Source organism: Typopeltis vanoorti, chromosome 8 (genome assembly GCF_054136105.1).
Source record: "Typopeltis vanoorti isolate ZY-2024b chromosome 8, IOZ_Tvanoo_1.0, whole genome shotgun sequence".
NCBI lineage: Eukaryota > Metazoa > Arthropoda > Arachnida > Uropygi > Thelyphonidae > Typopeltis > Typopeltis vanoorti.
The window spans coordinates 98,449,727-98,471,953 of NC_143556.1; the positions used below are offsets into that span (position 1 = coordinate 98,449,727).

General features: G+C 36.2%; 1 protein-coding gene across 2 annotated transcripts in view; it reads left to right on the forward strand.

Moving 5' to 3' along the window:
- The window catches only part of LOC150104214 (CXXC motif containing zinc binding protein), a 122,294-nt gene that overhangs the window by 63,618 nt on the left and 36,449 nt on the right, over positions 1-22,227 (forward strand). For both annotated transcript variants that reach the window (XM_090396225.1, XM_090396226.1), the window contains exon 5: positions 13,015-13,124. In XM_090396225.1, coding sequence (XP_090252351.1) covers positions 13,015-13,124 — 110 coding nt within the window. The remainder of the gene's footprint in view (positions 1-13,014; positions 13,125-22,227) is intronic.

Sequence of the window (22,227 nt, forward strand, 5' to 3'; positions counted from 1 at the left end):
CTTTTCTTGACCACGAACAAATTTAACTTCCATGCATGTCCCTTTATTCTCTCCCCACCTTCCTTATAATGAAAAATTTCATCAGACAATATCCTATAACACCCATTCAGAAGTTTATAGATCTTTATCATATCATCTGTTAACCAGAGTCTGTAATCTATAGATATAATCTTTATATCTCTACTTTCCACTCTTGCCACAGCTTCTTTATCCCCTTGGAATCTGGGAGACCAAATCTGCACACAATAGTCCAGTTGTGATTTTATCATCATCAAATTCCTGACATGTACCCTCAAGGGGTGTACAGGATATGATAGTACTACATGAAAAAAATTACATCATTACTAACTTCCTATCTACAATTTTCCTCCAAATCAGTCTGTTACTTGTCAAGACTCCAACATTATCAGATCTTATATTTCTATCGTCTCAGGCACTTTGTACCGTATCAATCCACCTATATCGTGGTCTTCCTCTGGGTCGTTTTCCTGCCAACCTGGCAGAGAACACTTGTTTTGCTAATCTTTCCATGCCCATTCTGTTCACGTGACCATACCACCTGATATTAGCTCTGCTAACGCATTCCTGGATGCTGACAATGTCAAGTTCTTTCCTAATATCCTCGTTTTTAATATGATATTGCCATTGATGCCATCTGTTCACGCCTCTAATCTTTCTCAGGACTCTCATATCTGTGGTCTCTAGTCTTTGGTCAAGTGTTTTACTTCTGACCCAGCTCTCAGATCCATAAGTTAAAACTGGTTTGAACACTAACCTGTTATACAGCTAATTTAGTGTTCCGACTAATTTCTCCCTTATTCCATATGAATTTATTCAGTTGACTTCCCACCATACCAGCTTTGCTGATTCTGTTGTCTATTTCTATATTTAATTTACCATCTTCGCAAAAAATCGTACCTAAGTTGCTGAAATGTTTTACTTGTTCCACAGGATCTCCATTCACAACACAGTTGACATTTTCAATGATTCTGCCTATTTTCATTGTCTTTGTCTTTTTATTGCTGACCTTCATACCATATCTATTACAAGCTATTCAATTTAGTCAGAAAATCTTGCAGACCTGTAGCAGATTTATTTAGAAGTATAACATCATCCCCATAAAGCAAAGATCTGACATTAACATCTCCAATTCTGATATCATGTTTAATACCACTTTCCTTCATAATTTGATCCATATAGATAATGAATAACAGAGGGGATAATGTATATTCTTGTCTCACACCAGATTTAACATTAAACCATCTTCCTGTACTTCTTTCAATTCTAACTGCTGACTTACAACTCACATAAAGACTAAGTATTGCTTCATATAATGCCTCATTGACACCATATAACTGCAGCGTATTGAATAGCTTCTCCCTTGGCACCTTGGTGTATGCCTTTTCCAAATCGACAAAACTTAAATACAGATCTTTGTTATATTCCCATGCTTTCTCAACTAATTGTCGTAAAGTTAAGATCTGATCCTGACAGCCTCTATTTCGCCTGAATCCATCTTGTTCTTCACCAAGCTTTTCTTCCACAATTCTTCTCAACCATTTCTCAAGTATACTGGCATAAATCTTGCCTGGAATGCTCAATAGGGAAATACCTCTGTAATTCTCACACTCAGTTTTATTTCCCTTTTTATATATGGATACTGTGAGAGCTCTACTCCAATCATCAGGAATTCGTCCCTCTCTCCAGGCCTTCTGAACTATGCAGTGCTGCCACTGTAAGACTTTTATACCACCATACTTCAGCATTTCTGGTCGAATATCATCTACTCCTGCTGCCTTTCCACATTTCAAGCCGTTGATGGCTTTTTCTACTTCAAGTATGGATATGTATTCCTGACTGTATGCCTGTTGAGTGTTGGTTTATCACTGTGCTATCAATGCTTGTTTCATTTAGCAATTTTTCGAAGTAATTACTCCATACTTCAAGGATATCTTTTTCTCCCACTTTCATGTCACCTGTATCATCTCTACTCCTTTTACAGCACTCTTTCTTCCATTTCTAAGCTTCTTCAACAACCTCCAGAATATCTTACCACTTTCTTGATATTTATTTTCTATGTTCTTGCTAAAGTCTTCCCATTACTTTTGTTTAGCTAGTTTTACACAATATTTAGCTCTCTTACATTTGTCTTTGTATTTTCTAAGAGAACATGCTGACTTATTTGCCAGGAACTTTTGATATGCTTCTTCTTTTCCTGCACTACCTCTTAAACTTCCTGTGTCCACCATGGAGTTCTGATTTTTCTATCCTTGTAGACAACCTCACCATATGCCTCTCTGGTTGAATCAATCAGGGTTTTCTTCAAGGTTTGCCACTGAATCTCCAAGGTCTGGTTCTTGTTCTCAAACTCTTTCATTTTTTCTTCAATAATCTTTGTGTATTTTAGTCTACAGTTCACAGCTGAGAGCTGCTCAACTTTTATTCGCTTTAAAACTTTCTTATATGTCATTCTTTTCAATATGAAATTCAATTTTATCTTGCTCAAGACTAAATAGTGATCGCTTCCAATTTCAAATCCTCTGGTGTCCTGCACCCGGGAGAAAACATCACTATCAACAATAACATAGTCAATGAGACTTTTCTTATTCCTTGCCTCTTCTCTCCATGTGAATTTGTGCACATTTTTATATTGGAACATGGTGTTAGTTAACCAGTCCATGTCCTGAGCAGAAATCCAACAGGTATTATTAGCTTTGCTCTTTTCTCCAGATTTTTCCAAAACATTTTTATATGTCTGACCATCACTTCCTACTCTGCTATTTAGATCCCCAACAAGGACCAACTTTTCCTTTTTCATTGTGTCAGTAGCTTTCTCTAGAGCCTCAAAGAATTCCTTCACTTCTACCTTAGTAGAGCCTTCTGTGGGACCATAGGCACAAATAAGTCTCATTGTCCAGTTCCCCATTCTGATATTTGCCCAAATCTACTTGAAACTGCCTGCCATTCAAGAAGATGAGCCTCATATTTTGTGTTGAATATAATGGCTACTCCTTCTTTTCCTTGATTGTCATTGCCTGAATATAACATTTTGTATTTATTGCTCAGAAAGATCTCACCAGTTTTTGTCTTTTTTGTTTCAGTCACCCATATTATGTCAATCTGGCTTATCTAATTCCTCAGCTAGCTCCATTTCTTTGCCATTCATGCTTCTTATGTTGATAGTACCGATCTTTAACTCTGGTGATGTTGAGTTGGGGTTTGTTTTCAGATTTGTTCCAGTAGGTGACTTTTCGTTGTTTGCCCTGGTTCCCTGGCAAAAACAACGGGGGGTGAGGCCTTGTTTAACCGGGCGACGCCCCAGCCGCCATGAAATTTTTTCATGTTGTACCATCATTTTGTATATTGGTTTAAGCCAATAAGAATACAATTTGATCGGCTAAATCCCAAATTGCCAGCCCATCCTCATTCGTTCAGTATCCAGGTAGATACCCAATAGAGTGCACCACGAGAAGGTGAGGATTGGACATTAGGTCAGAAGCCTTCGTCGGTTCTCTGCATTTCTTTAAAGGTTATTATGTGGAGGTCTCCTCTCAGTTATGCAGCTTTGACCTTAAGGTTTTATAAAGAAATCATTCAGAAAGCAATTGAAATACTGATTATGCAGTTGATTAAGTTTATTTAAAGGAAAGGTGTTCGGAATTAGTGTATGTAAAGTAGAGATTTAACATTTTTTTTTTTTAGTGAAATATCTCTTTTGGATGGAGAAATATCCTCCTTAGAGGCATTTTTGGAACATCCCCTTATAGCTGAGCAGTCTGTTATAAGTTATGATTGTTATCACTATTGATTTTTGCTTTGTTTGTGGCAGTTCAAAAAATATGAAATTACATCATATTTGATATTATTACAAGAGACTTCCACAGAGTTGTGGACTAAATTATTAACACCAGATCTTTATATAGTCAACAGATTCATCATGAAATGTACACAGAGCCCATCAAACTGTGCTTTAAACTCATTGAAGTTGTTCACATTCACCAGACTGTTAGGCAATGCATTCCACTCACCAACCACTCTTCATGCAGAGAATCTGCCTCTATACCATTATACAGGTCCTAATACTTCTTATACAGTTTCCAGGAATGGCCCCTTGTTCTACCTCCCCTCCCATTCTATGAACAATTTCTTCCACATTAACTTGGTAACAACTCCTTACCAATTTCAATGTCTCAATCATATCCCACACCTCCTATTCACAAGGCTTTTCAAATTGCATTCTTCAATTTGTCTTCTTACCTCCACATTTCAAAGACCAGTTACCACATTCGTGATTTTTATCAGGATCCTTTCTAATATATCCTCATCACCATGAAAACCAGAGATCCAAATCTGTGCACAATAATCCATATGTCACCCTGATCAAGGCCTTATACCAGGGGTCTTCAACCTTTCAGAAAGTGCAGGCCACATTAAAAATTTCAATGAAGCCTGCAGACCACTAAGCTATACTGTGGTATTCAGAATTGTAAGATGCTTTTCAGATTCACAAGGAACGCTGTGCATTTGATATTTTACATAAACTTTTATAAAAATAAACAAACTCAGCTTTAAGAGCGTAGGTAGGAATCGAGTTCATGATAAGTAAATAAAATCAATACCTGAAAAAAGATAATTTAATGATGGAAACATTCATTTTTTACTAAGTCAATGAGAAACTTGGGAATGCTTTTCCTGACCAGCTTGTCGATGTTGGCATCAATGTTGGAAGTCGCTATGCTCAGAGTATTCACGAGATGTTGGTCCATCATAATCTGAGTTCAATTTTTGAAATTATGGATTCTACAACTGTGTTAAAATAACTCTTTTTATTATCCCGACGTTTCGATCTTCATATCAAGATCATCATCTGGAGCATACATAAATATACAAGACAAGCTGCGTTACATTTCAAACTGAAAGCTAGAGAAATAATGATTTGATCACATGCTACTCACTGGCATAACTCTAGTGAAAAAAAGAAAAAAAAATTACATCAAGCTAGATTTAATTTATGATTACATGGATAAACATTCTTGCTTACAGATAGTTTTGCTTCCAGTAACAGTGATGTCCTATTTCTATTATTACAATTGTTATTTTTGATTTAAAAAATTATTTATAAATTACAACATGAATAAACATTCTTTCTTACAGATTTTTTCTTTAGCAGTTATGTCTTATTTTTTAGTATTAAAGTTGTTATTTTAGATGAAGATTCTGGATTTTCTAAAGTCCTATTTGTAGTTGTTCTTAGAGAGGAAGGATTCGTGGGACGAATATATGCCTTCCATATGTATGGGATTTTTGACCATCATTATTGTTTAGATTGGGTGGTTGATAATGATCTAACAGGCTTCCTTGAATTTGCATTTCATACCATGTTTTGGTGTGATGTAGACAACTAGTGCTTTTCCAGTCAATTCTATGTAAGGTGTTCAGAGCATGATCAGAAAGGCCAGCTTCACCATAATTATTATATTTGATGTGTCATTTATGTTCTTTTTGTCTGATCGGAATTGTGCTTCCTGTTTCTCCTATGTATGGTATGTTGCAGGTGCAGTAAATACGATAAACTCCAGGGTGGGCCAGCAGAGGGAGTGGGTCTTTGGATGAGTTGAGTAAGCTTTTTAATTTTGCAGGAGGTTTAAAGGTGGCTTTGAGGTTGTATTTTTGTAGTACTATGTTTATTTTGTTTGATGTCCCTTTAATGTAGGGAATGGTTACAGTTTTATTGTAGTCAGGTTTGTCTTTGTTTTTTATTGAGGTCTTGTGGAGAATTTTGTTAATAGTGTTTTGGCTGTATCCATTCTTTTGAAAAGTATTGCTGATCACTTTAAATTCGTTTTTTCAGTGCCTGTTCACTGGAGCAGATCTTCAGAGCCCTGTTTTTTTAGGGTATTGATGACACCTACTAGTTTTTGTGTTAGGTAGTGGTAGGAGTTTATGTGTATATATTGGCCAGTATGTGTTGATTTACGGTAAACAGTGAAGGAAAGATTGCCCGAGGGGAAACATGTTTCAAGTGTATCTAGAAATGGCAGTGTGATATGTTTTTCAATCTCAATTGTGAACTGTATACATTTGTGTTGCTTGTTTAGGTGACTAAGAATGTGTCTAGTGTCTGGTGGCCATGAGACCAGATCACAGAAACAGCGTCAACTTATCTAAGCCAGACTTTGGGTTAGCAATGGGGGGGGGGGGGGTAATGGCAAGCCCATGGCTGTGCCTTCTTTTTGTAGGTAGAAAGCGTTTTGCCATACAAAATAACCAGAACGTGATACATGCGCAAAGAGTGTAGATATCTGTAGGAAGTTTGTTTTGTAAAAGAAGGATTGTATCATTGAGTGGGATATTCGTAAAGAGGGCAGAGACGTCAAAACTGACTAACAGATCATCTTTTTTTAATGTAATATCTTTGATGTTTATGAAGTGTTGTGTGTTTTTGATATAGAAGAGGGAATGACCTACCAACTCAACTCCTCAAGTGTTGCCGCTCATTTTTTTGGCTAAGTGATAAGTCGGGCTATCAATCCCTTCGACTAGGCCGCCGCAGCGTTGTTTTCTTTGTGAATTTTCGATAGCCCATAAATTCTCGGGGGACGAGCTTAGTGTGAAAATAGTTTTTTTACCGTATTTTCAGGCCATGTGGTAATTGACTTAAGTATATTCTCTGTTTTCTTTTTTATTCTGTTAGTTGGGTTATAGTTAACTAATTGGTATGTGTTATTGTCCGAGACCAGCAGATTCATTTTATCCACATAAGTGATTTGGTTTAAGATAACGGTGGCACTTTCTTTATCTGCTCTGGTTATTACGATGTTCGGATTTGACTTTAGTGATTTTATCACTGTTAATTCGTGTTTAGTTAGGTTGCTTGTTATTGTTTTGTTATGATTTAAAATGTTGGCAGTTTCTAAACATATTTTTTCTGCTATGTTATTTGGGATGAATCTTAGGCTTCTTTTAATATTACAAATAAATTCAAGTTTGTTTATTGATTTGGGTGCTATGGCATAATTTAAACCTTTGTTAAGTATCGAGATTAAGTATTTTTTTTAAGTACTTTGTTAAATATCTACAAAAAGAAGACACAGCCATCGGCTTGCCATTACCCCCCCCCCCCCATTGCTTATTTTTATATGGAACATTTTGAACAACTTGCTTTAGGTTCCTCCCCTTTAAAACCCAAAGTCTGGCTTAGATACATTGACGATGTTTTCGGGATCTGGTCTCATGGCCACTAGACACATTCCTTACCCACCTAAACAAGCAACACAAATGTATACAATTCACAACTGAGATTGAAAAACATAACACACTGCCGTTTCTAGATACGCTTGTCACACATCTCCCCTCGGGCAATCTTTCCTTCACTGTTTATCAGAAACCGACACACACATACTAGCCAATATATACACATAAACTCCTACCACCATCCAACACAAAAACTAAGTGTCATCAATACCCTAAAAACCAGGGCTCTGAAGATCTGCTCCAGTGAACAGGCACTGAAAGACGAATTTAAAGTGATCAGCAATACTTTTTAAAAAAATGGATACAGCCAAAACACTATTAACAAAATTCTCCACAAGATTTCAGTTTGTCTTTGTTGTTTAAAACAAAGACAAGCCTGACTGCAATAAAACTATAACCATTCCCTACATTAAAGGGACATTAGACAAAATAAACAGTACTACAAAAATACAGCCTCAAAGCCACCTTTAAACCTCCTGCAAAATTAAAAAGCTTACTCAACTCATCCAAAGACCCACTCCCTCTTTTTCTGTTAAAACTGGGTACTCCTGACAGCAAGACAGCCCAAAATACCTCAGTGGTATTGTGTTGACGATGCCTTTGAGTGCAGTATCATTCAAGTTATTTCTAAACTTGTTTCTAAATAAATTATTTAGAAACAATATTATGGTTGTTCAGCCGAATCCACCGGGCAAGGTATACAAAAAAATACGCTCTATCTCTCTCAATGCTTAACTCAAACTGAACAAGCAGAGTGAGCATGTAACAGGTGAGTAAAACAAACGCCAGACCACCAAACGATTTGGCTGGTGGCATGGTTGCCGCTGTGCAGCTGCGGCATTAGTTGAGCTACTTTACTGCAAACAAAGAGACTGTGAAATGGTGATGCGGACAGAGCACGTTTTTCGTCTCTATTAATTTATTTATTCATTAGTCCTGATTAATGCTATTTACTTGTATTTTAGAGTTTCGTGAAAAAAAGAAAAACCAAAATTGAAACCTAGGTTTTCGAGAGTTTTTTTAGGCGACCTGGCATTTAGCTTTCGTGACCTGGTGCTGGGTCATGCTTTATGCTCTAAACCAGCATTTCGCATTTGGGAAACACTGATTTAGAGCATAAAGCTTTTTTTGTTAAAATTATACTCCTTTCTACAACTAGGAAGGCACATATATATATATATATATATATATTTTTTTTTTAGCATATATCTTCCATTTTTCACATATACATCATTTTCATTTTTGAATTTGTCTTTTGGTATCATCACTCATCCGTCTAATGTTGACACTGTTTAGCATCATCTCGCAGTAGCTGGATACTACAGGTAACCAGTTGTGGGCAGTTTATTTATAGGAGAAAACATGCAGCTGCTTTTAACATGACTGGAATAAAGTTTCTCACTGACTTAATGATTGGACTTTTATTGCAGAAAAGTGTATTTCAGATCAGGTTGTTATGAGGCAATTATTCTGGGCTGTTGGCAGATTATATCGCACCCTGAGGCAAACAATTAAATATCCCCCTTGATGGATTATAAGACAAAAATATAAGAAAATCTCTGATTGCTATTTTGTTTTTATTACAAGAGAAACATTAATGCAAAACGATTACAGTTCTTCTAAATTGCTTTTCTTCATTTAAATTCTCCTAAATTTAAATTATTAGCTATGTTCATCTCTATTGATATAGTTGCTGGACCAACCAATCTTTTTTGGGTCATTCCTGTTCTCAAATAAATTTTAATCCGTTTAAGTTCTTTCCACACTTGCTACGCCAACAGGAATTGTTAGCATAGCGAAGGGGCCTACAGCAATATGGCTGAACGAGCACCATTATTAAACCGCGCCATGAGACAGGCTGCCCCTATGCTACACCCTGTCGATGGTAGTGCTGCCACTATTTTTCAAAACCATGTTAAAGTATCAACAATTTTATGTTATGAGGAACGATTAGGCTTAATAGCGTTAATGATTTGTTCCTGATAAAACGAAGCTAAAGTAGTTTTGTTCACTTTGTTATATGAAACATCATTCTGACTTAATAGTTGAATAATATTAGAGGCATACCAATTTATATATACATTTTGTCCTATTTTAAATGATTAATCAAAGTATTAATGATATTTGTTAACAGACAAATTATGTAAAAATGTGAGTGGTGTTGATTATATACTGTGCAGAGATGAAAGTTTGAATATTAGTCATAGACGTGGAATTCCATTACGTATGTATGTCATTTGATAATAACCTGCCATGACAGCTTTGCATTTGACACTGTGAACAGCAGGTAAGCTTTGAAGTATAGTTCATCGGCTATCGTTTTTGAGAAATTTTACAGTTCTAGAACAGTGAACATTCCTTTCTTTGTTGGCTGTGATCTTTGCAGCCATCTTTGAGAGTTTTAACTAGACTCACCACATCATACAAACTGCTTTATTTTTGCCTTCACTAATAGAATTTCCACTCTGTTTTTGCAATGTCACACTGGCCTGACTACTGCATTCATCACAGGGTACAGGATGATCCTGTCAGAAAACAAAACAACAAAAAAAAAAACGTGCCAAGACTGTGCCAATGACAGTCTTGCCTTCTGGTCCTTCCTAAAAGCTGTTGGACATAATTTTTCCCATTCTGTGCTTTCCACCTCTTTTCCATCCAAATGGTAGTATTGCAGCATTGCCTAAAGATAAGGCTGACTTCCTGGCTTCATTCTTCTCATCCAATTTTTGCATAGATGAAGTGAGTTATCTCCTCCTTTGGAATGTATTGCCTGCCTCCTGTAGCCTTCAGTCAGAAAGACAGGAAGAATCTTGAATAACCTGAATACAAAAAGCCTTGCACTCAATGGAATCCCACTCATCTATACACTATACAGGGTGTCCCAGAATTAGCCACCAATTTCAATGAAATGGGATTAATTTTTTAAAAATTCATGTTTATTGATGTCTATCATATTTAATATGTGTTATAAATGTAAAATTTTCTAAATTATTTCTTAATTTTATTTTCTTCTCCTTTCAGAATTTCAACCCTAATAATGAATACACAAGAATGCATCTTTGTTGTGCATTTGTAACAAAGAATTATTTAGAAAGAAAGATTTACAAGGAAATTTCACAGAACCGGTCCTACAGACAAAGCGATTCGTGAACTCGTATTTCTGTCCACCCACTGTTCAATTTTACCTTGAACCAACTTTTCCAAAACTTTAACAACCACCCCTGATATATTAATTGGTCTGTAATTTGCTACTTCTTTGAGTGGCCTTTATGTAATTGAATTATCTTACTCTCTTGAATCCTTGTGAACAAATTTAAAAGAACTTGATATTACACAACGAGGTGGGAAGAAGATGACCTTCTATGGACAGACTGGTATGTCAGCCAACATCCACATGGAAGAACATAAAAAAAGAACCTGTAATCATGACTATGATTAGTCAGGTCTGACAATACATTGGATACTACACAGAATCAAATGGGAAAAACCACTATGTTCCATTTAGAAGTGAAGTCCTGATCTAAATATATATATGGATGTGTTGATCTTTCCAAAATATGGGAAATGTCATTTCTTAGGGATCCCATGTTTCAAATGAGGCTTTCAACTGTTGCTCATAGAGCATACTACTTCCTGGTTAAGTCTCTGTAGACTTGTCTACCAAACTTCATTTTGTTTTGTGTTACCTCTGTGTGTGTGTGTGTGTGTGTGTGTGTGTGTGTGTGTGTGTGTGTGTGTGTGTGTGTGTGTGTGTGTGTGTGTGTGTGTGTGCTTGCATTACAGTAACATGTTGTACTCATTGAAGTTGTCTCTATGACTGAGATGAAATATTGCAAGCACCATTAAACCCATTGCCCAGTGCTATTTTCACTCCATTAAGCCTTATGTATACATGATACATAAGGCTTAATGTATCATTTATCAATACTGCTACTGTTAGTACTGTTTATTGCTATTTATTTTTGCTGCTGCTACTATACTATTTATTATTAGTTTGATTGTCATGACTGCTTTTTTTCTGCTTCTAATGTTGATTGCTGATTCCAATTTTCTGGAATATATTTACTACCTCTGTTTTTTCACTCACAATTAACACCCTTGCAAAGTAATTATTTCAGGCACTCAGAATATCTTTCTTTTCAGTTTTTGTCCTCTTCATTTTGTCTTATTCCATTTACAGTATGTTTTTCTCCATTTCCATGCAGTTTTTGTAACTTAAGAGCATTTTACTGTCTTTGTGATATTGTTCTATATTATACAAGTATCCTCATGACATTAGCTAATTTTGTTTTGTTTATACATAACCTAGTTTCCTTGCATTTTTCTGTGTGTACTTTCAGGACACATAAACTTAATTACCAGGAACTTTGAATAAAATTCTTTTTTTTTTTCCCCCAGGACTGCCTCTAACAACTTGAATCTAAGTTTGGATTTTTTTATTCTTGCAGAGAACTTGAATTGTCTCTTATGTGTTGGCTAAGTTGGCTAGAAGGTTATTTTCCATCCTATCCAACAAACTGTGGGTTCTAATCCCATCATAGGCATGGATGTATATGACTGACTGTCTGTAGGTAGTAGATGAATTTCATTACTTAGTGTGAGACCACAACTGTGGTTAAGCTTGAAAAAGTTCCATATTAGGTTTCTGGACCAGGCAAATGAATAAAATCAAAATCAATAAAAATAAAAAAAGCAAAAAAACCTTAATCTGCTCATGGACAGGAAGGTCTGTTGATATTCACCTTAGAGAACACAAGAAATATGTTCTCTACCATCACTGTGGCAAGTCAAGACATGCTTTAGATGCCTACAAGAAATCTGGTGTGCTATACACGACTATTATTTTAGAGGAAATTACAATGTATACTGAAGATTAAGTATAACTTTAATCGATTTAGCAAAATATCTGAAATCTAGATAATTCAAATTATTTACTGCTTTGGTGTAGTTCTGTTCACATTGAACTGGAACGCTTACATTTTGACCATGCCAGCAGTCAGTGATGTATATCACATTAATTTGTCAATTTGATAAAAAAACAAATTTGTGAAATTTTATTTTATTGCTGATTGCCATGTAACAGATGTCATGAATGCATTCCTGAGGAAAAGTGGGAAAATTATTTGAAATCATATAATTTTCTTTAATTGTATTACATTTTATGCTTTGTTTAGAATACTTTTATGGATATATAAAAAGTGATAATGAAAAGATAGTTTTGGATAATGAAATCCATGAGTATGACTTGCTCATAGGTGGAGTATTGCACAAATATACTGGTTTAGGTTAATCATCAATATTTCAATCAGAAATATGATAACATTATTCTGCTGACCAGATAAATGACAATTACTCTATCTATTTCTTAACAACCACAAACATCAACACAATTGATCATCATATCTGATGATCAGATGAGGATTGGATGACAGCTAAATTAGCCATTTAATTTAAGAGAAGTAGTGAGTGATAACTGCAGCATTGCATATAATTTGTATCAGTCTGTGGAATTCTAATCTTATGCAACAAATAGTTGCATCGATTTTTTTTTTTTCTTTCATACTGACACAAAAGTTTGTCAACACTTCACTGAGTTGCAAATGAGTTTCATTATACATACAATGTAATACTAATTATTATTACTGATATAGTATAATTTATAATAAATTATAAAGATTTATAAGAACTGAGGGAGTATAAAATAAACTGCATGTGTAAAATGCAAATAGGCACTTATAGAATATTTATTTTCTTTAATAGTTATTATGAAAGATTCAGTTTCCAGTTATACTACTGAAGATAGTAATAATTTTAAAACCATTGTAATATTTGATTGTAGAGGAATGGAACCTGTGGATTTCTCTCCAAGGGTAAGTCATCTTTTTTTTTTGGTTGTTTTTGTTTATTTGCTTATTTTTGCCCTTCAAGAAGTGAGAAATGCAGCTGTTTCCTGCTTTATATAACAATATGCCATCTGCTGCAATACACAGATGAAATTAAAAAAAAAGTTGATCTATCATAAACATTATGAATAGCTGAATAGTTAAATACTTATTTTAGAACTGGAGCTAACCATACTAGCTTCTTGAAAACAATATCCTTTTTTAATATCATGTACTGCCTTGAACTGTACTAAAAATTCGTAGAAATAAACCCCTCTGTTAAATACTGGTTTAACTATTTCTTCCATGGTGTTCATTTTCAATGTGATTAAATGCAGAAACACTTATCAGATTGTTGATGTTATTACCAAAGTTTCAAGGTCATTGTCTGGAAGAATAACATTCCAAAATGGAAGAATTATGCATTTCTGTTAATGTTTGGGAAAATCAAGAAGGAATTCGATTTTGTGAAGTATTTTGGTTCTTCTTTATTGTGTTCCTTTAATAAGAACATAGACTCCAAGGCCTAACTTCAAGGGCATATTTTAGTGATGTTCTTCCCATCTTATAGTTGATGAGCTTCTTGTTTGACAAAAGACAATGCTAACACAAGGAATTTGGTATACACCTATATTCAATAACAGATATACTTTGTTCTTGACTGATGGCAGGAAGGAAGTCATTTTATGATCTGGGTAAAAAGCATATTGAAGGTAAAATATTTATACAAAATTTTGGCTGTATGTTGAAATTCACTGTAAAGGAATAGATGTGACTTGCTTCTTCTTGAAGAGAAAGAGAGAGAGGTAGTGTCTGTAGTTGACTGTCGTTTTGTATTTCTCCAATGTTTTATTCATTGTTAATTAATGTAAGTTAGATTCCATAACATGAAGCTCAGCCTAAAAGGATTTTTGTAGAACATATCAATGCACTAAAATATATCAGTGTTTTTTGATATATTTGACAAGAAGAATACAAAAATAGTGGATGTTAGGAACCATTTTAGGTGCATTTTGCAAAGTATATTATTTGCACCTGTTAGATTTGTTTTTCCATCTATTCATATGCCATTTATACCTGGATTCTGGCTGAATGAATGGTATAGAAATTTAGCATTTCAGAATCCTTACAAATACAGTCAGTCCTTGATTTTTACAGGGTTCCGTTTTGACAATCCTGTTGTAAGTTGATAAGGTTGTAGGTGCTGTATGACCCATAAGGATATGTTAATTAACATGCTTGAATGCTAAAATGTGTAGGATTATTTTGTTATATTTTTAATTCATTTTGCTTCTGTTGAAATAATACAGTATGCAAATCATGACATAAAATTACTGTGTACCAAACTGTAATGTAATAAATAATGAAGCATCAGTGTAAGTGTTTCTGTGCAATTACCACTTAAACAAATAGTCAACTAGAGCCACATAAAGCAAGAGTAATTCTTGCTACATTTGTTGTTGACTTAGCTTCTCAAAGCTGCTACTTTTGAGAGGCTAGGTCATCAGCAAATTTTTATTGCACAATAGTTTGAATGACAGTAATAGTTCTTCATGGAAGAATTAAAGACAATATTAGGATAGCTAGTTATTATAGACTACTATATTTAACGAGGGTCATCAATACAGCAGACTTATTGGTATTATCCCGGCTATACTGGATTTTTGTAATTCCATTCTGATAGAAGAGTATAGCAGATATGTAGCATGCTGTTCTTAGTATAGTGGGAGGTAATTTGTCTTAGTTATTATTATTATTATTACAGGCAACTCCAAGGAGTCAATAGACTCATCGAGGGAGGTCCTAACATCATAACAACTATTCGACATTTACACAGTATCTATCATACCTCGCTTTGAACTCATTCACAGTCATGGCACCCACAACAGACCGGCAGCTTATTCCACTCATTCACCACTCTCCAAGGGAAAAACCTAGCTCTAACACTCTTGCTAACCACACTCTTGCCCAGCTTCCATGTATGGCCCCTAGTCCTTCCACCACCAGTCCTATTTTCAAAAATATCTTCTGAATTAATCTTATAGAAATCTTCAGTAATTTGAATGTCTCAATCATATCACCCCTTTTCTGCCTATCAACCAATTTCTGCAACCCACAAATCTTCAACCTATTCTCATAAGGTTCATTCCATAGACCTGCTATCATCTTGATCACTCGTCTCTGGATCCTCTCCACCTCCTCCCCATCAAGACGAAACCCTGGCGCCCATATATGGGCACAGTGGTCAGGATGGGGTCTTATCAAGGCTCGATACAGAGGAACAATAACCTGTTTGTCTCTGCTTGTTAAAGTATTTTTCAGCAACCAAGTGATTTGATGAGCTGATTTAGCCACTTTTGCGATGTGCCCCCTAAACTTCAACTCCCTATCCACCAACACTCCCAAATCCCTGGCCTCGTCAATCTCCTGGAGTACGGCTCCACCAATGTGATATACTGCTGCTAATCTTTTCACTCCAAAATGCATAACCTTACACTTTGCCACATTAAATTGACATCCATTCTCCTTAGCCCAGTCCTCCAAACTATCCAAATCATCCTGCAAAATTTTGACATCCTGTGCACTCACTATTGCTCTACCCAACTTTGCATCATCAGCAAACAAACGAACACTTTCTCTCAGATCCTTTCCTATATCATTAATGAACAAATTGAACAGTAGTGGTCCAAGAACAGAACCCTGCAGCACACCACTAGTCAGGCCATCTTTTGGACTCTACTCCTGAATAAACCACTCTCTGATATCCCTCCATCAACCACCTTCCTATCCATCTCACCAACCCTATATCCATCTCCATATGCTGCAGTTTACTGATTAGAATTTCACGTGGTATCCTGTCAAAGGCCTTAGCAAGGTTCAGTAGAATCACTGTAAACCCATCACACTTATCCAGTTCAGCTGTCACTGTGTTATAAAACGTGAGCAAGTTACTGAGGCATGATCTACCCTTCACAAAACTATGCTGTTCCCCATACAGTATCCCATTTTCATCTATCCAATCCTGTATTTTCCTCTTGACCTTGACAATGATTCCTGATATGCTGATTGCTTGGTAATTTACAACAGCAGTCTTGAAACCTCCTTTATGCAGTGGAACTATTTTCCCCTCTTTCCACCCTATCGGGACTAACCCAGACTGGAGACTCAAATTAAACAAAATGGTCAAGGGCACTGACAATTCTTTAGCCACTTCACATACGACACAAGCTGGTATATCATCCAATTCCACAGATGTATTGACATTGAGGTTTTGTAATAGACTATTCACCTCCACTTCATTCACCACAATTTCTGTATAAGCTATTGGTTCATTCATTCCTGCAATTTCATCACCTGGATGATATACTCTTGCAAAGTGCTTGCTCAGTAATTCCACTATATCAGCTGATTCGGTTACCTTCCTACCATCGGCATTCTTTAAAATCATTCTGCCATATATATTTTTTCTTTTACTTGCAACATATTGAAAAAAACTGTTTGGGATTCTCTTTAGCCTGCATGGCTAATGTTCTTTCATAATCCGCTTTTGCTTTTCTTACCACACTCGTTACCCTTCTGGCCTGCGCTTTATACTGTTCATGTGCCTGCCGGTCACTTTTCTTCTTAAATTCCCTCTATGGTTGTTTCTTTTTTTGCAGCTCAAGCTTAATGGTGTTATTCATCCATTTAACCCCTACTTGATTTGTTATTTGGACTCTAGGTATACAGTCAGCCATTGCCTCCTGCAAACACTTTTTAACTGCCTCCCATGCATTATCAGCATCCAGCCCTTGCAGTTTTACATGCCATAGCACTGAACCAATCAAACTCCTAAGCTTGTCATACTTATCAGTCCGATAATTCCACACGTACCCTGTCTTAATTGTAAATTCCACATCTTTAGCCACCTCCCAGGTCAAGACCCTATGATCACTCTCACCAATTGGTGGCAACGTGGTCATATTCGTTACGGCCAAATTCTCAGATGCAGTTACTAGGTCAAGCACTCTCTGAGATGTCTTACTAGGTCAAGCAATGTTACCATAGTTGAAATCTCCTACCCTCCTTCCACTCATTTCTTCTATTTGCTTATGCATACTATCTCCACCATCATTCCATCACCTGGTCTATAGCTGCACCCAACTGTATATTTTGTTCTGCTAGTGTTAATCTCACACCAAATACCCTCAAATGTGCTCTTTTCTCTATCCTGCAGTTCCACTTCTATTCTCCTTGGCTGTAGCTCATCAGCTATCATCAATAACACTCCTTCCCCCATTTTATTCACCCTGTCACTCCTGAACACACTATATCATCTTCTGTCAGCCATGTTTCACTAATGCCAATAACCTGTGGCCTGGAAGTGCCAACCAAGGCCAAAAATTCTTCCTTCTTGTTCCTAATCCTATCCTATCCCAATGACTTTAACAGCCCTTTAAGGCCCCAACCTTCCAAGCATGCTTGGATTTCGTAACTGAAGTATGAGGATAGGATGGTCACCCCTATGCCTGTAAGTATTCTTGGCTGTATCCCTGTGTGTTCACGGGGCCGGTTTGCCTGCTTGCGGGATGAAAAACCCCAGATAAACTGGTGGAAAAAACCCTGCTGTCCACGCCCAAGACCAGCTGAGGAAGATCTTTAAGCTCCTCACATTACTGACGGGAATCGAACCTAGGACACTCCTTCACTAGGCATATGGTTGCGAAGCGCAAAGCCACTAGGCGAACTGCGCAGACTCTTGTTCCTAATACTTCTGGCATTAGTATACATGAATTGCAGAAGCCCATTTATCGCATCCCTATTTTGATGCCTTATACTAACTATCCCATTCTGATTTGTTGTCCTTCGTACTCGCTTGAGCTGGGAAAGATAACTGTGGTATAATCTATATGTGATGACAGAGGTGGAAGCATTGATAAGGAAAAGTGGTGACCCTAATGAAGGCCCACAAATGACAGCTGTTTGAGAAGCAGGCTTTCTACATTTGCCCTTGTTGAATTTACTGATGGTTTTCTTGATTTTGAGAGTTGCACTGTAGGTTGTGCATAAAATTAGAGCGTTCAGTTTGCAGTGTGATAAATTTTTTGCTTTAGCCTTGTCACACTTGTTGGAAAACCTAAGCTTGGGATCTTTGAGTTGAAATGGGGTAAAATAAAGGTCTTTATTTCAGTTAGAGAAGAAATTACTGTCTCATCTGGCATGAATATAGTGCCAAAGGACCAGAGAGAGTGTGTGTGTGTGTGTAGTTGAGAATAGGACATTCCATAGGAAATCAAACTTGGAGATTAGCTTATATCTCACTTACTAAAAAAAGCTGACATTCACAGTATATTTGAAATTAAGCTAGTCAGAAAAAGGGAACAGATTATTGGGAAGATAGGTAACTAGACATTTCTATAAAACATATAACATGCATAATAATAATTTGAAAAAAACAGTTTAGCACATGTAAGGAATTTAGAATTTATTATAAATTCCTATATGTTTTGCTCGCTTTAAGATGTGCAGGGAGACAGCAAAGTATTGGTTACATCATTTAAAATATGAACACAATACTGAGTCAAAACAGCATGAGTATACTTTCATGTGTCTTGTTTACAGCTTAGTGAACATGAGAAAGCACTACTCAAGTTCCAAGGAACTAAGTATAATTATGTAATTCAAAATTAATATAAAAAAATTAAAGAAAATGATGAACAATTTAGGCAATTAGTTCTCAAAATTTTGAATTAGGCATGCATTCGTTTTGACTAAGAATAGGGTATGATGAAGTAAGGTTTGAATGTTTCAGGGAATAGAAAACCAAATTTAAATCTACTGAAGGGCAAAATCTTTTCTGATCCCACAGAATTCTGTGACACTAGTGTTAATGACATGAGAAGCAAGGCCTGAATCCTCTGATTTTAGAAATTTTATGTAATCCTGGTATTCTTCAATTCTGATCTTAGCAGAATGACTAGTTTGTCCAAAATAACAAGCTCAACTAGAACAGGATACCTGATAAACACAAGGTAAGGATAATGGAGGCAGTTTATCCTTAGTAGATGATCAGAAAGAAGATAACTTTCATGCTAGTTTAAAATAATGTAAATCAAGTGGATATTAAATCCAGCATTATTTCAAAGCTGAATACAGAAACAAAAGTTTCATATGAAATAAACGTCTGAAATAAATTTGACTAGAGAGCTTATGGGAAAACACTCGCTGGCATTTACAAGGTGCCCTGGCTGGACCTTATATGACATCTGTTTCAAACTGGTTGGTTTTTGTCAGAGACTAGGCATAAACCTTAAGAGGACAAAAACTCAATACTAAGGAACTTGAAACGTCTGAAAGATGTTTGCAATGAACAACATGGGTTTACTAAGGGAAGGTCATGTTTTAGCAACTTGCTCACATTCTATAACAATGTTACCATTGAACTAGACAAGGGGAATGGATACACTATGATACTTTTGGATTTTGCTAAGGCTTTTGACAGAATACAGCATAGTAGACTGTTGCATAAATTGGAGAAAATGGATTATATCACATCATTTAAGTATTGTTTAAATGTTTTCCATGCACTGTTGATATTCTTTTCATCCAGCAACTGATCCCATTCCACTGAGTTCTGTGTACTCCTCAGTTGGTCATAATTTCCTGCTTTGTAGTTCAGCATATAACCTTTTCTGAATGGAACATTCATGAACTTAGTCACTTCCCAAGTGAGTACTGCATTATCACTGTCACCAGCTGGAGCAGAATAGTTACATCTTTAACTGAAACACCTGACACTATAATCAAATCTACCACTCTTTGACCTCGAGTTCTGTCACATACTTCTTGAGGAAGTTGTCCCTCAATAGCTCAATAAATGCATTTCTCATGAGATTCTCCTGCTACCCAATCAATATTTGGATAATTAAAGTCTCCCATTATTTTTACACTCATCTTTACTATTTGATGATGCATTTCTTCATCACCAACAACCGATCCACCAGGTCTGTAACAACATCATATGTATTTAGTCCTGTTAGATTCCACCTTGCACTAGATGGCTTCAAACTCACTGCCACATGAGATATTGTTAGTAGTATTATTACAATCATAGGTCTCAACTCTAACTGGATTTAAGTCATCCGATATCATTAGCAGCACACTCCCTCCTCTCCTATCCTCTCTACCCTTCCTAAAAATACTGTACCCATGACACTCGATACCAGTTAGTAGGTCTGATTCTGATAACCAGGTCTCACTAATACCTACAGTGTGAGGTTGCAACATATTGACTAAGACAACAAACTCTATCCCTTTGTTTCTGATACTCCTAGCATTTGTGTACAGACATAATAATAATCTACTTGTTGGTACTTTTGTATTGTCTTGTCTGCAGTCTGCCTAACACAATTGGACGACTTGCAGATCTCTATTACTTTCTAATGCATTACACATGTAGACATCTTTGTATGCATATAATGGGTCTGAACCAGACGAACACAAACTCTCGTCAATATCTCCATCACAAAGCCCATTCCCATGATTAACACAGTTATATAACATTGTCGCTCTTACACTCACATTCACACCATTCCTCCCTTTATAATTTGGTTTCCCTGACTCTCTGTGTTAGGTCTCATACCAGTTATTAGTTTTTCTAGACTCCTGATACCAAATGCTTCCAGATGTAGGCCATCCCTCTTATACAAATCCAATCTTCCCTCAAACTCACTCCATATTACAGATTATATTTGCAGAGACTCTTTGGTGTTTGTTCACAAGTCCCTTTATAGGTATGGAAATCCTCTTAACATCAGATTGTAGTCTGGCTGAAGGATAATTATTAAATGATTTCTGGATAGTATTTATTTATATCCATTAGATGACAATGTGATTTTTATTTTATTTAATTTGTCTAATAGAAGGAAGTCTAGAGAACAAATTATGCACACCCTGTGTACAAAACTTTTGATAATATCTATCTTTTGTGAAGGAGGATGTGTGAAGCTGGTGGATGTACCTGCTGGTGAAGGAAGTCCTAGAGGAGCTATGTTTTTTAATGGAAAATTCAGTATTACCTACAGAGTATCCAGAAAGTGAAGACCTGTGGTTGGATTTATGTTCAATAGTGAATTTGATATGGGTATATAAGGAGTTTATTCTGTCCAATAATTGAAGTATTTTATTTCAGAATGGGGTCACACTGTAAAGATATAATCACCAAAGTGTGGCCAGATATGTGGTTTAGGAAAAATCGTGTTAAAAGTTGGCTTTTTGTTTGGAACATTTTGAATGGTATTAAGTGGTGTCTTTCTAACTGCTCCATTTGGAAAGCCAACTTTTTAACACCAATTTTCCATAACCCTGACATTTGGCTACGCTTCTTTATGATAGCCTGAAGTGCGACTGCTCCTCTCTCTCTCTCTCTCTCTCTCTCTCTCACACTCTCAAAGGGAGGAAGTTCTGGGTACCTACAGTTAAGAACGAAAGAAAGGGAAGGGAATACAGACATTTTTTCTATACGCTCATGATTCTGCCACTAGAGCATTCATTTGCAATACCACAGTGCTGGTATGACTTCGGATAACACTGGTCTGTGAGTGCGAGGGTTATCTGACAAACTTCCAGTTTTCTCAAACATATTAGAGACTGTAGTCCAACAGAAGTGATAGGACCTCGACCTGTCTTCCATTTTTTTCTGCATTTGAAATGTTTGTAAAGCTTCCACTTCCCCACCTATGTAAATCAACTTCACTAAGTGCATTATCCACCAATGTCATCATCACAGCAGCAAACTTTTCTTTTCACAAAAATGTTTCTGTTTGCACCAAACTGGGAATTCCCATGCATTCATTACTAGCTGCCAGTGGTACATGTTGCATTTTATAGGACTCATTATTACTATTGTTTCTAGTAGTATTATGTGACTTCAATACAGCAATTATTATGGGATGAATAAAAATGAAATAGCAATTCTGATTCAGATTTGCTATTTGAAACTTTTACAAGAAAATGTCGAACAATTTCAGTTTTCAGTTCAGCTATATTTGGGGCAAAATAGAAATAACGTGTCTCCAAACTATGCATTACACTAACTCTCTGACTTGTGGAA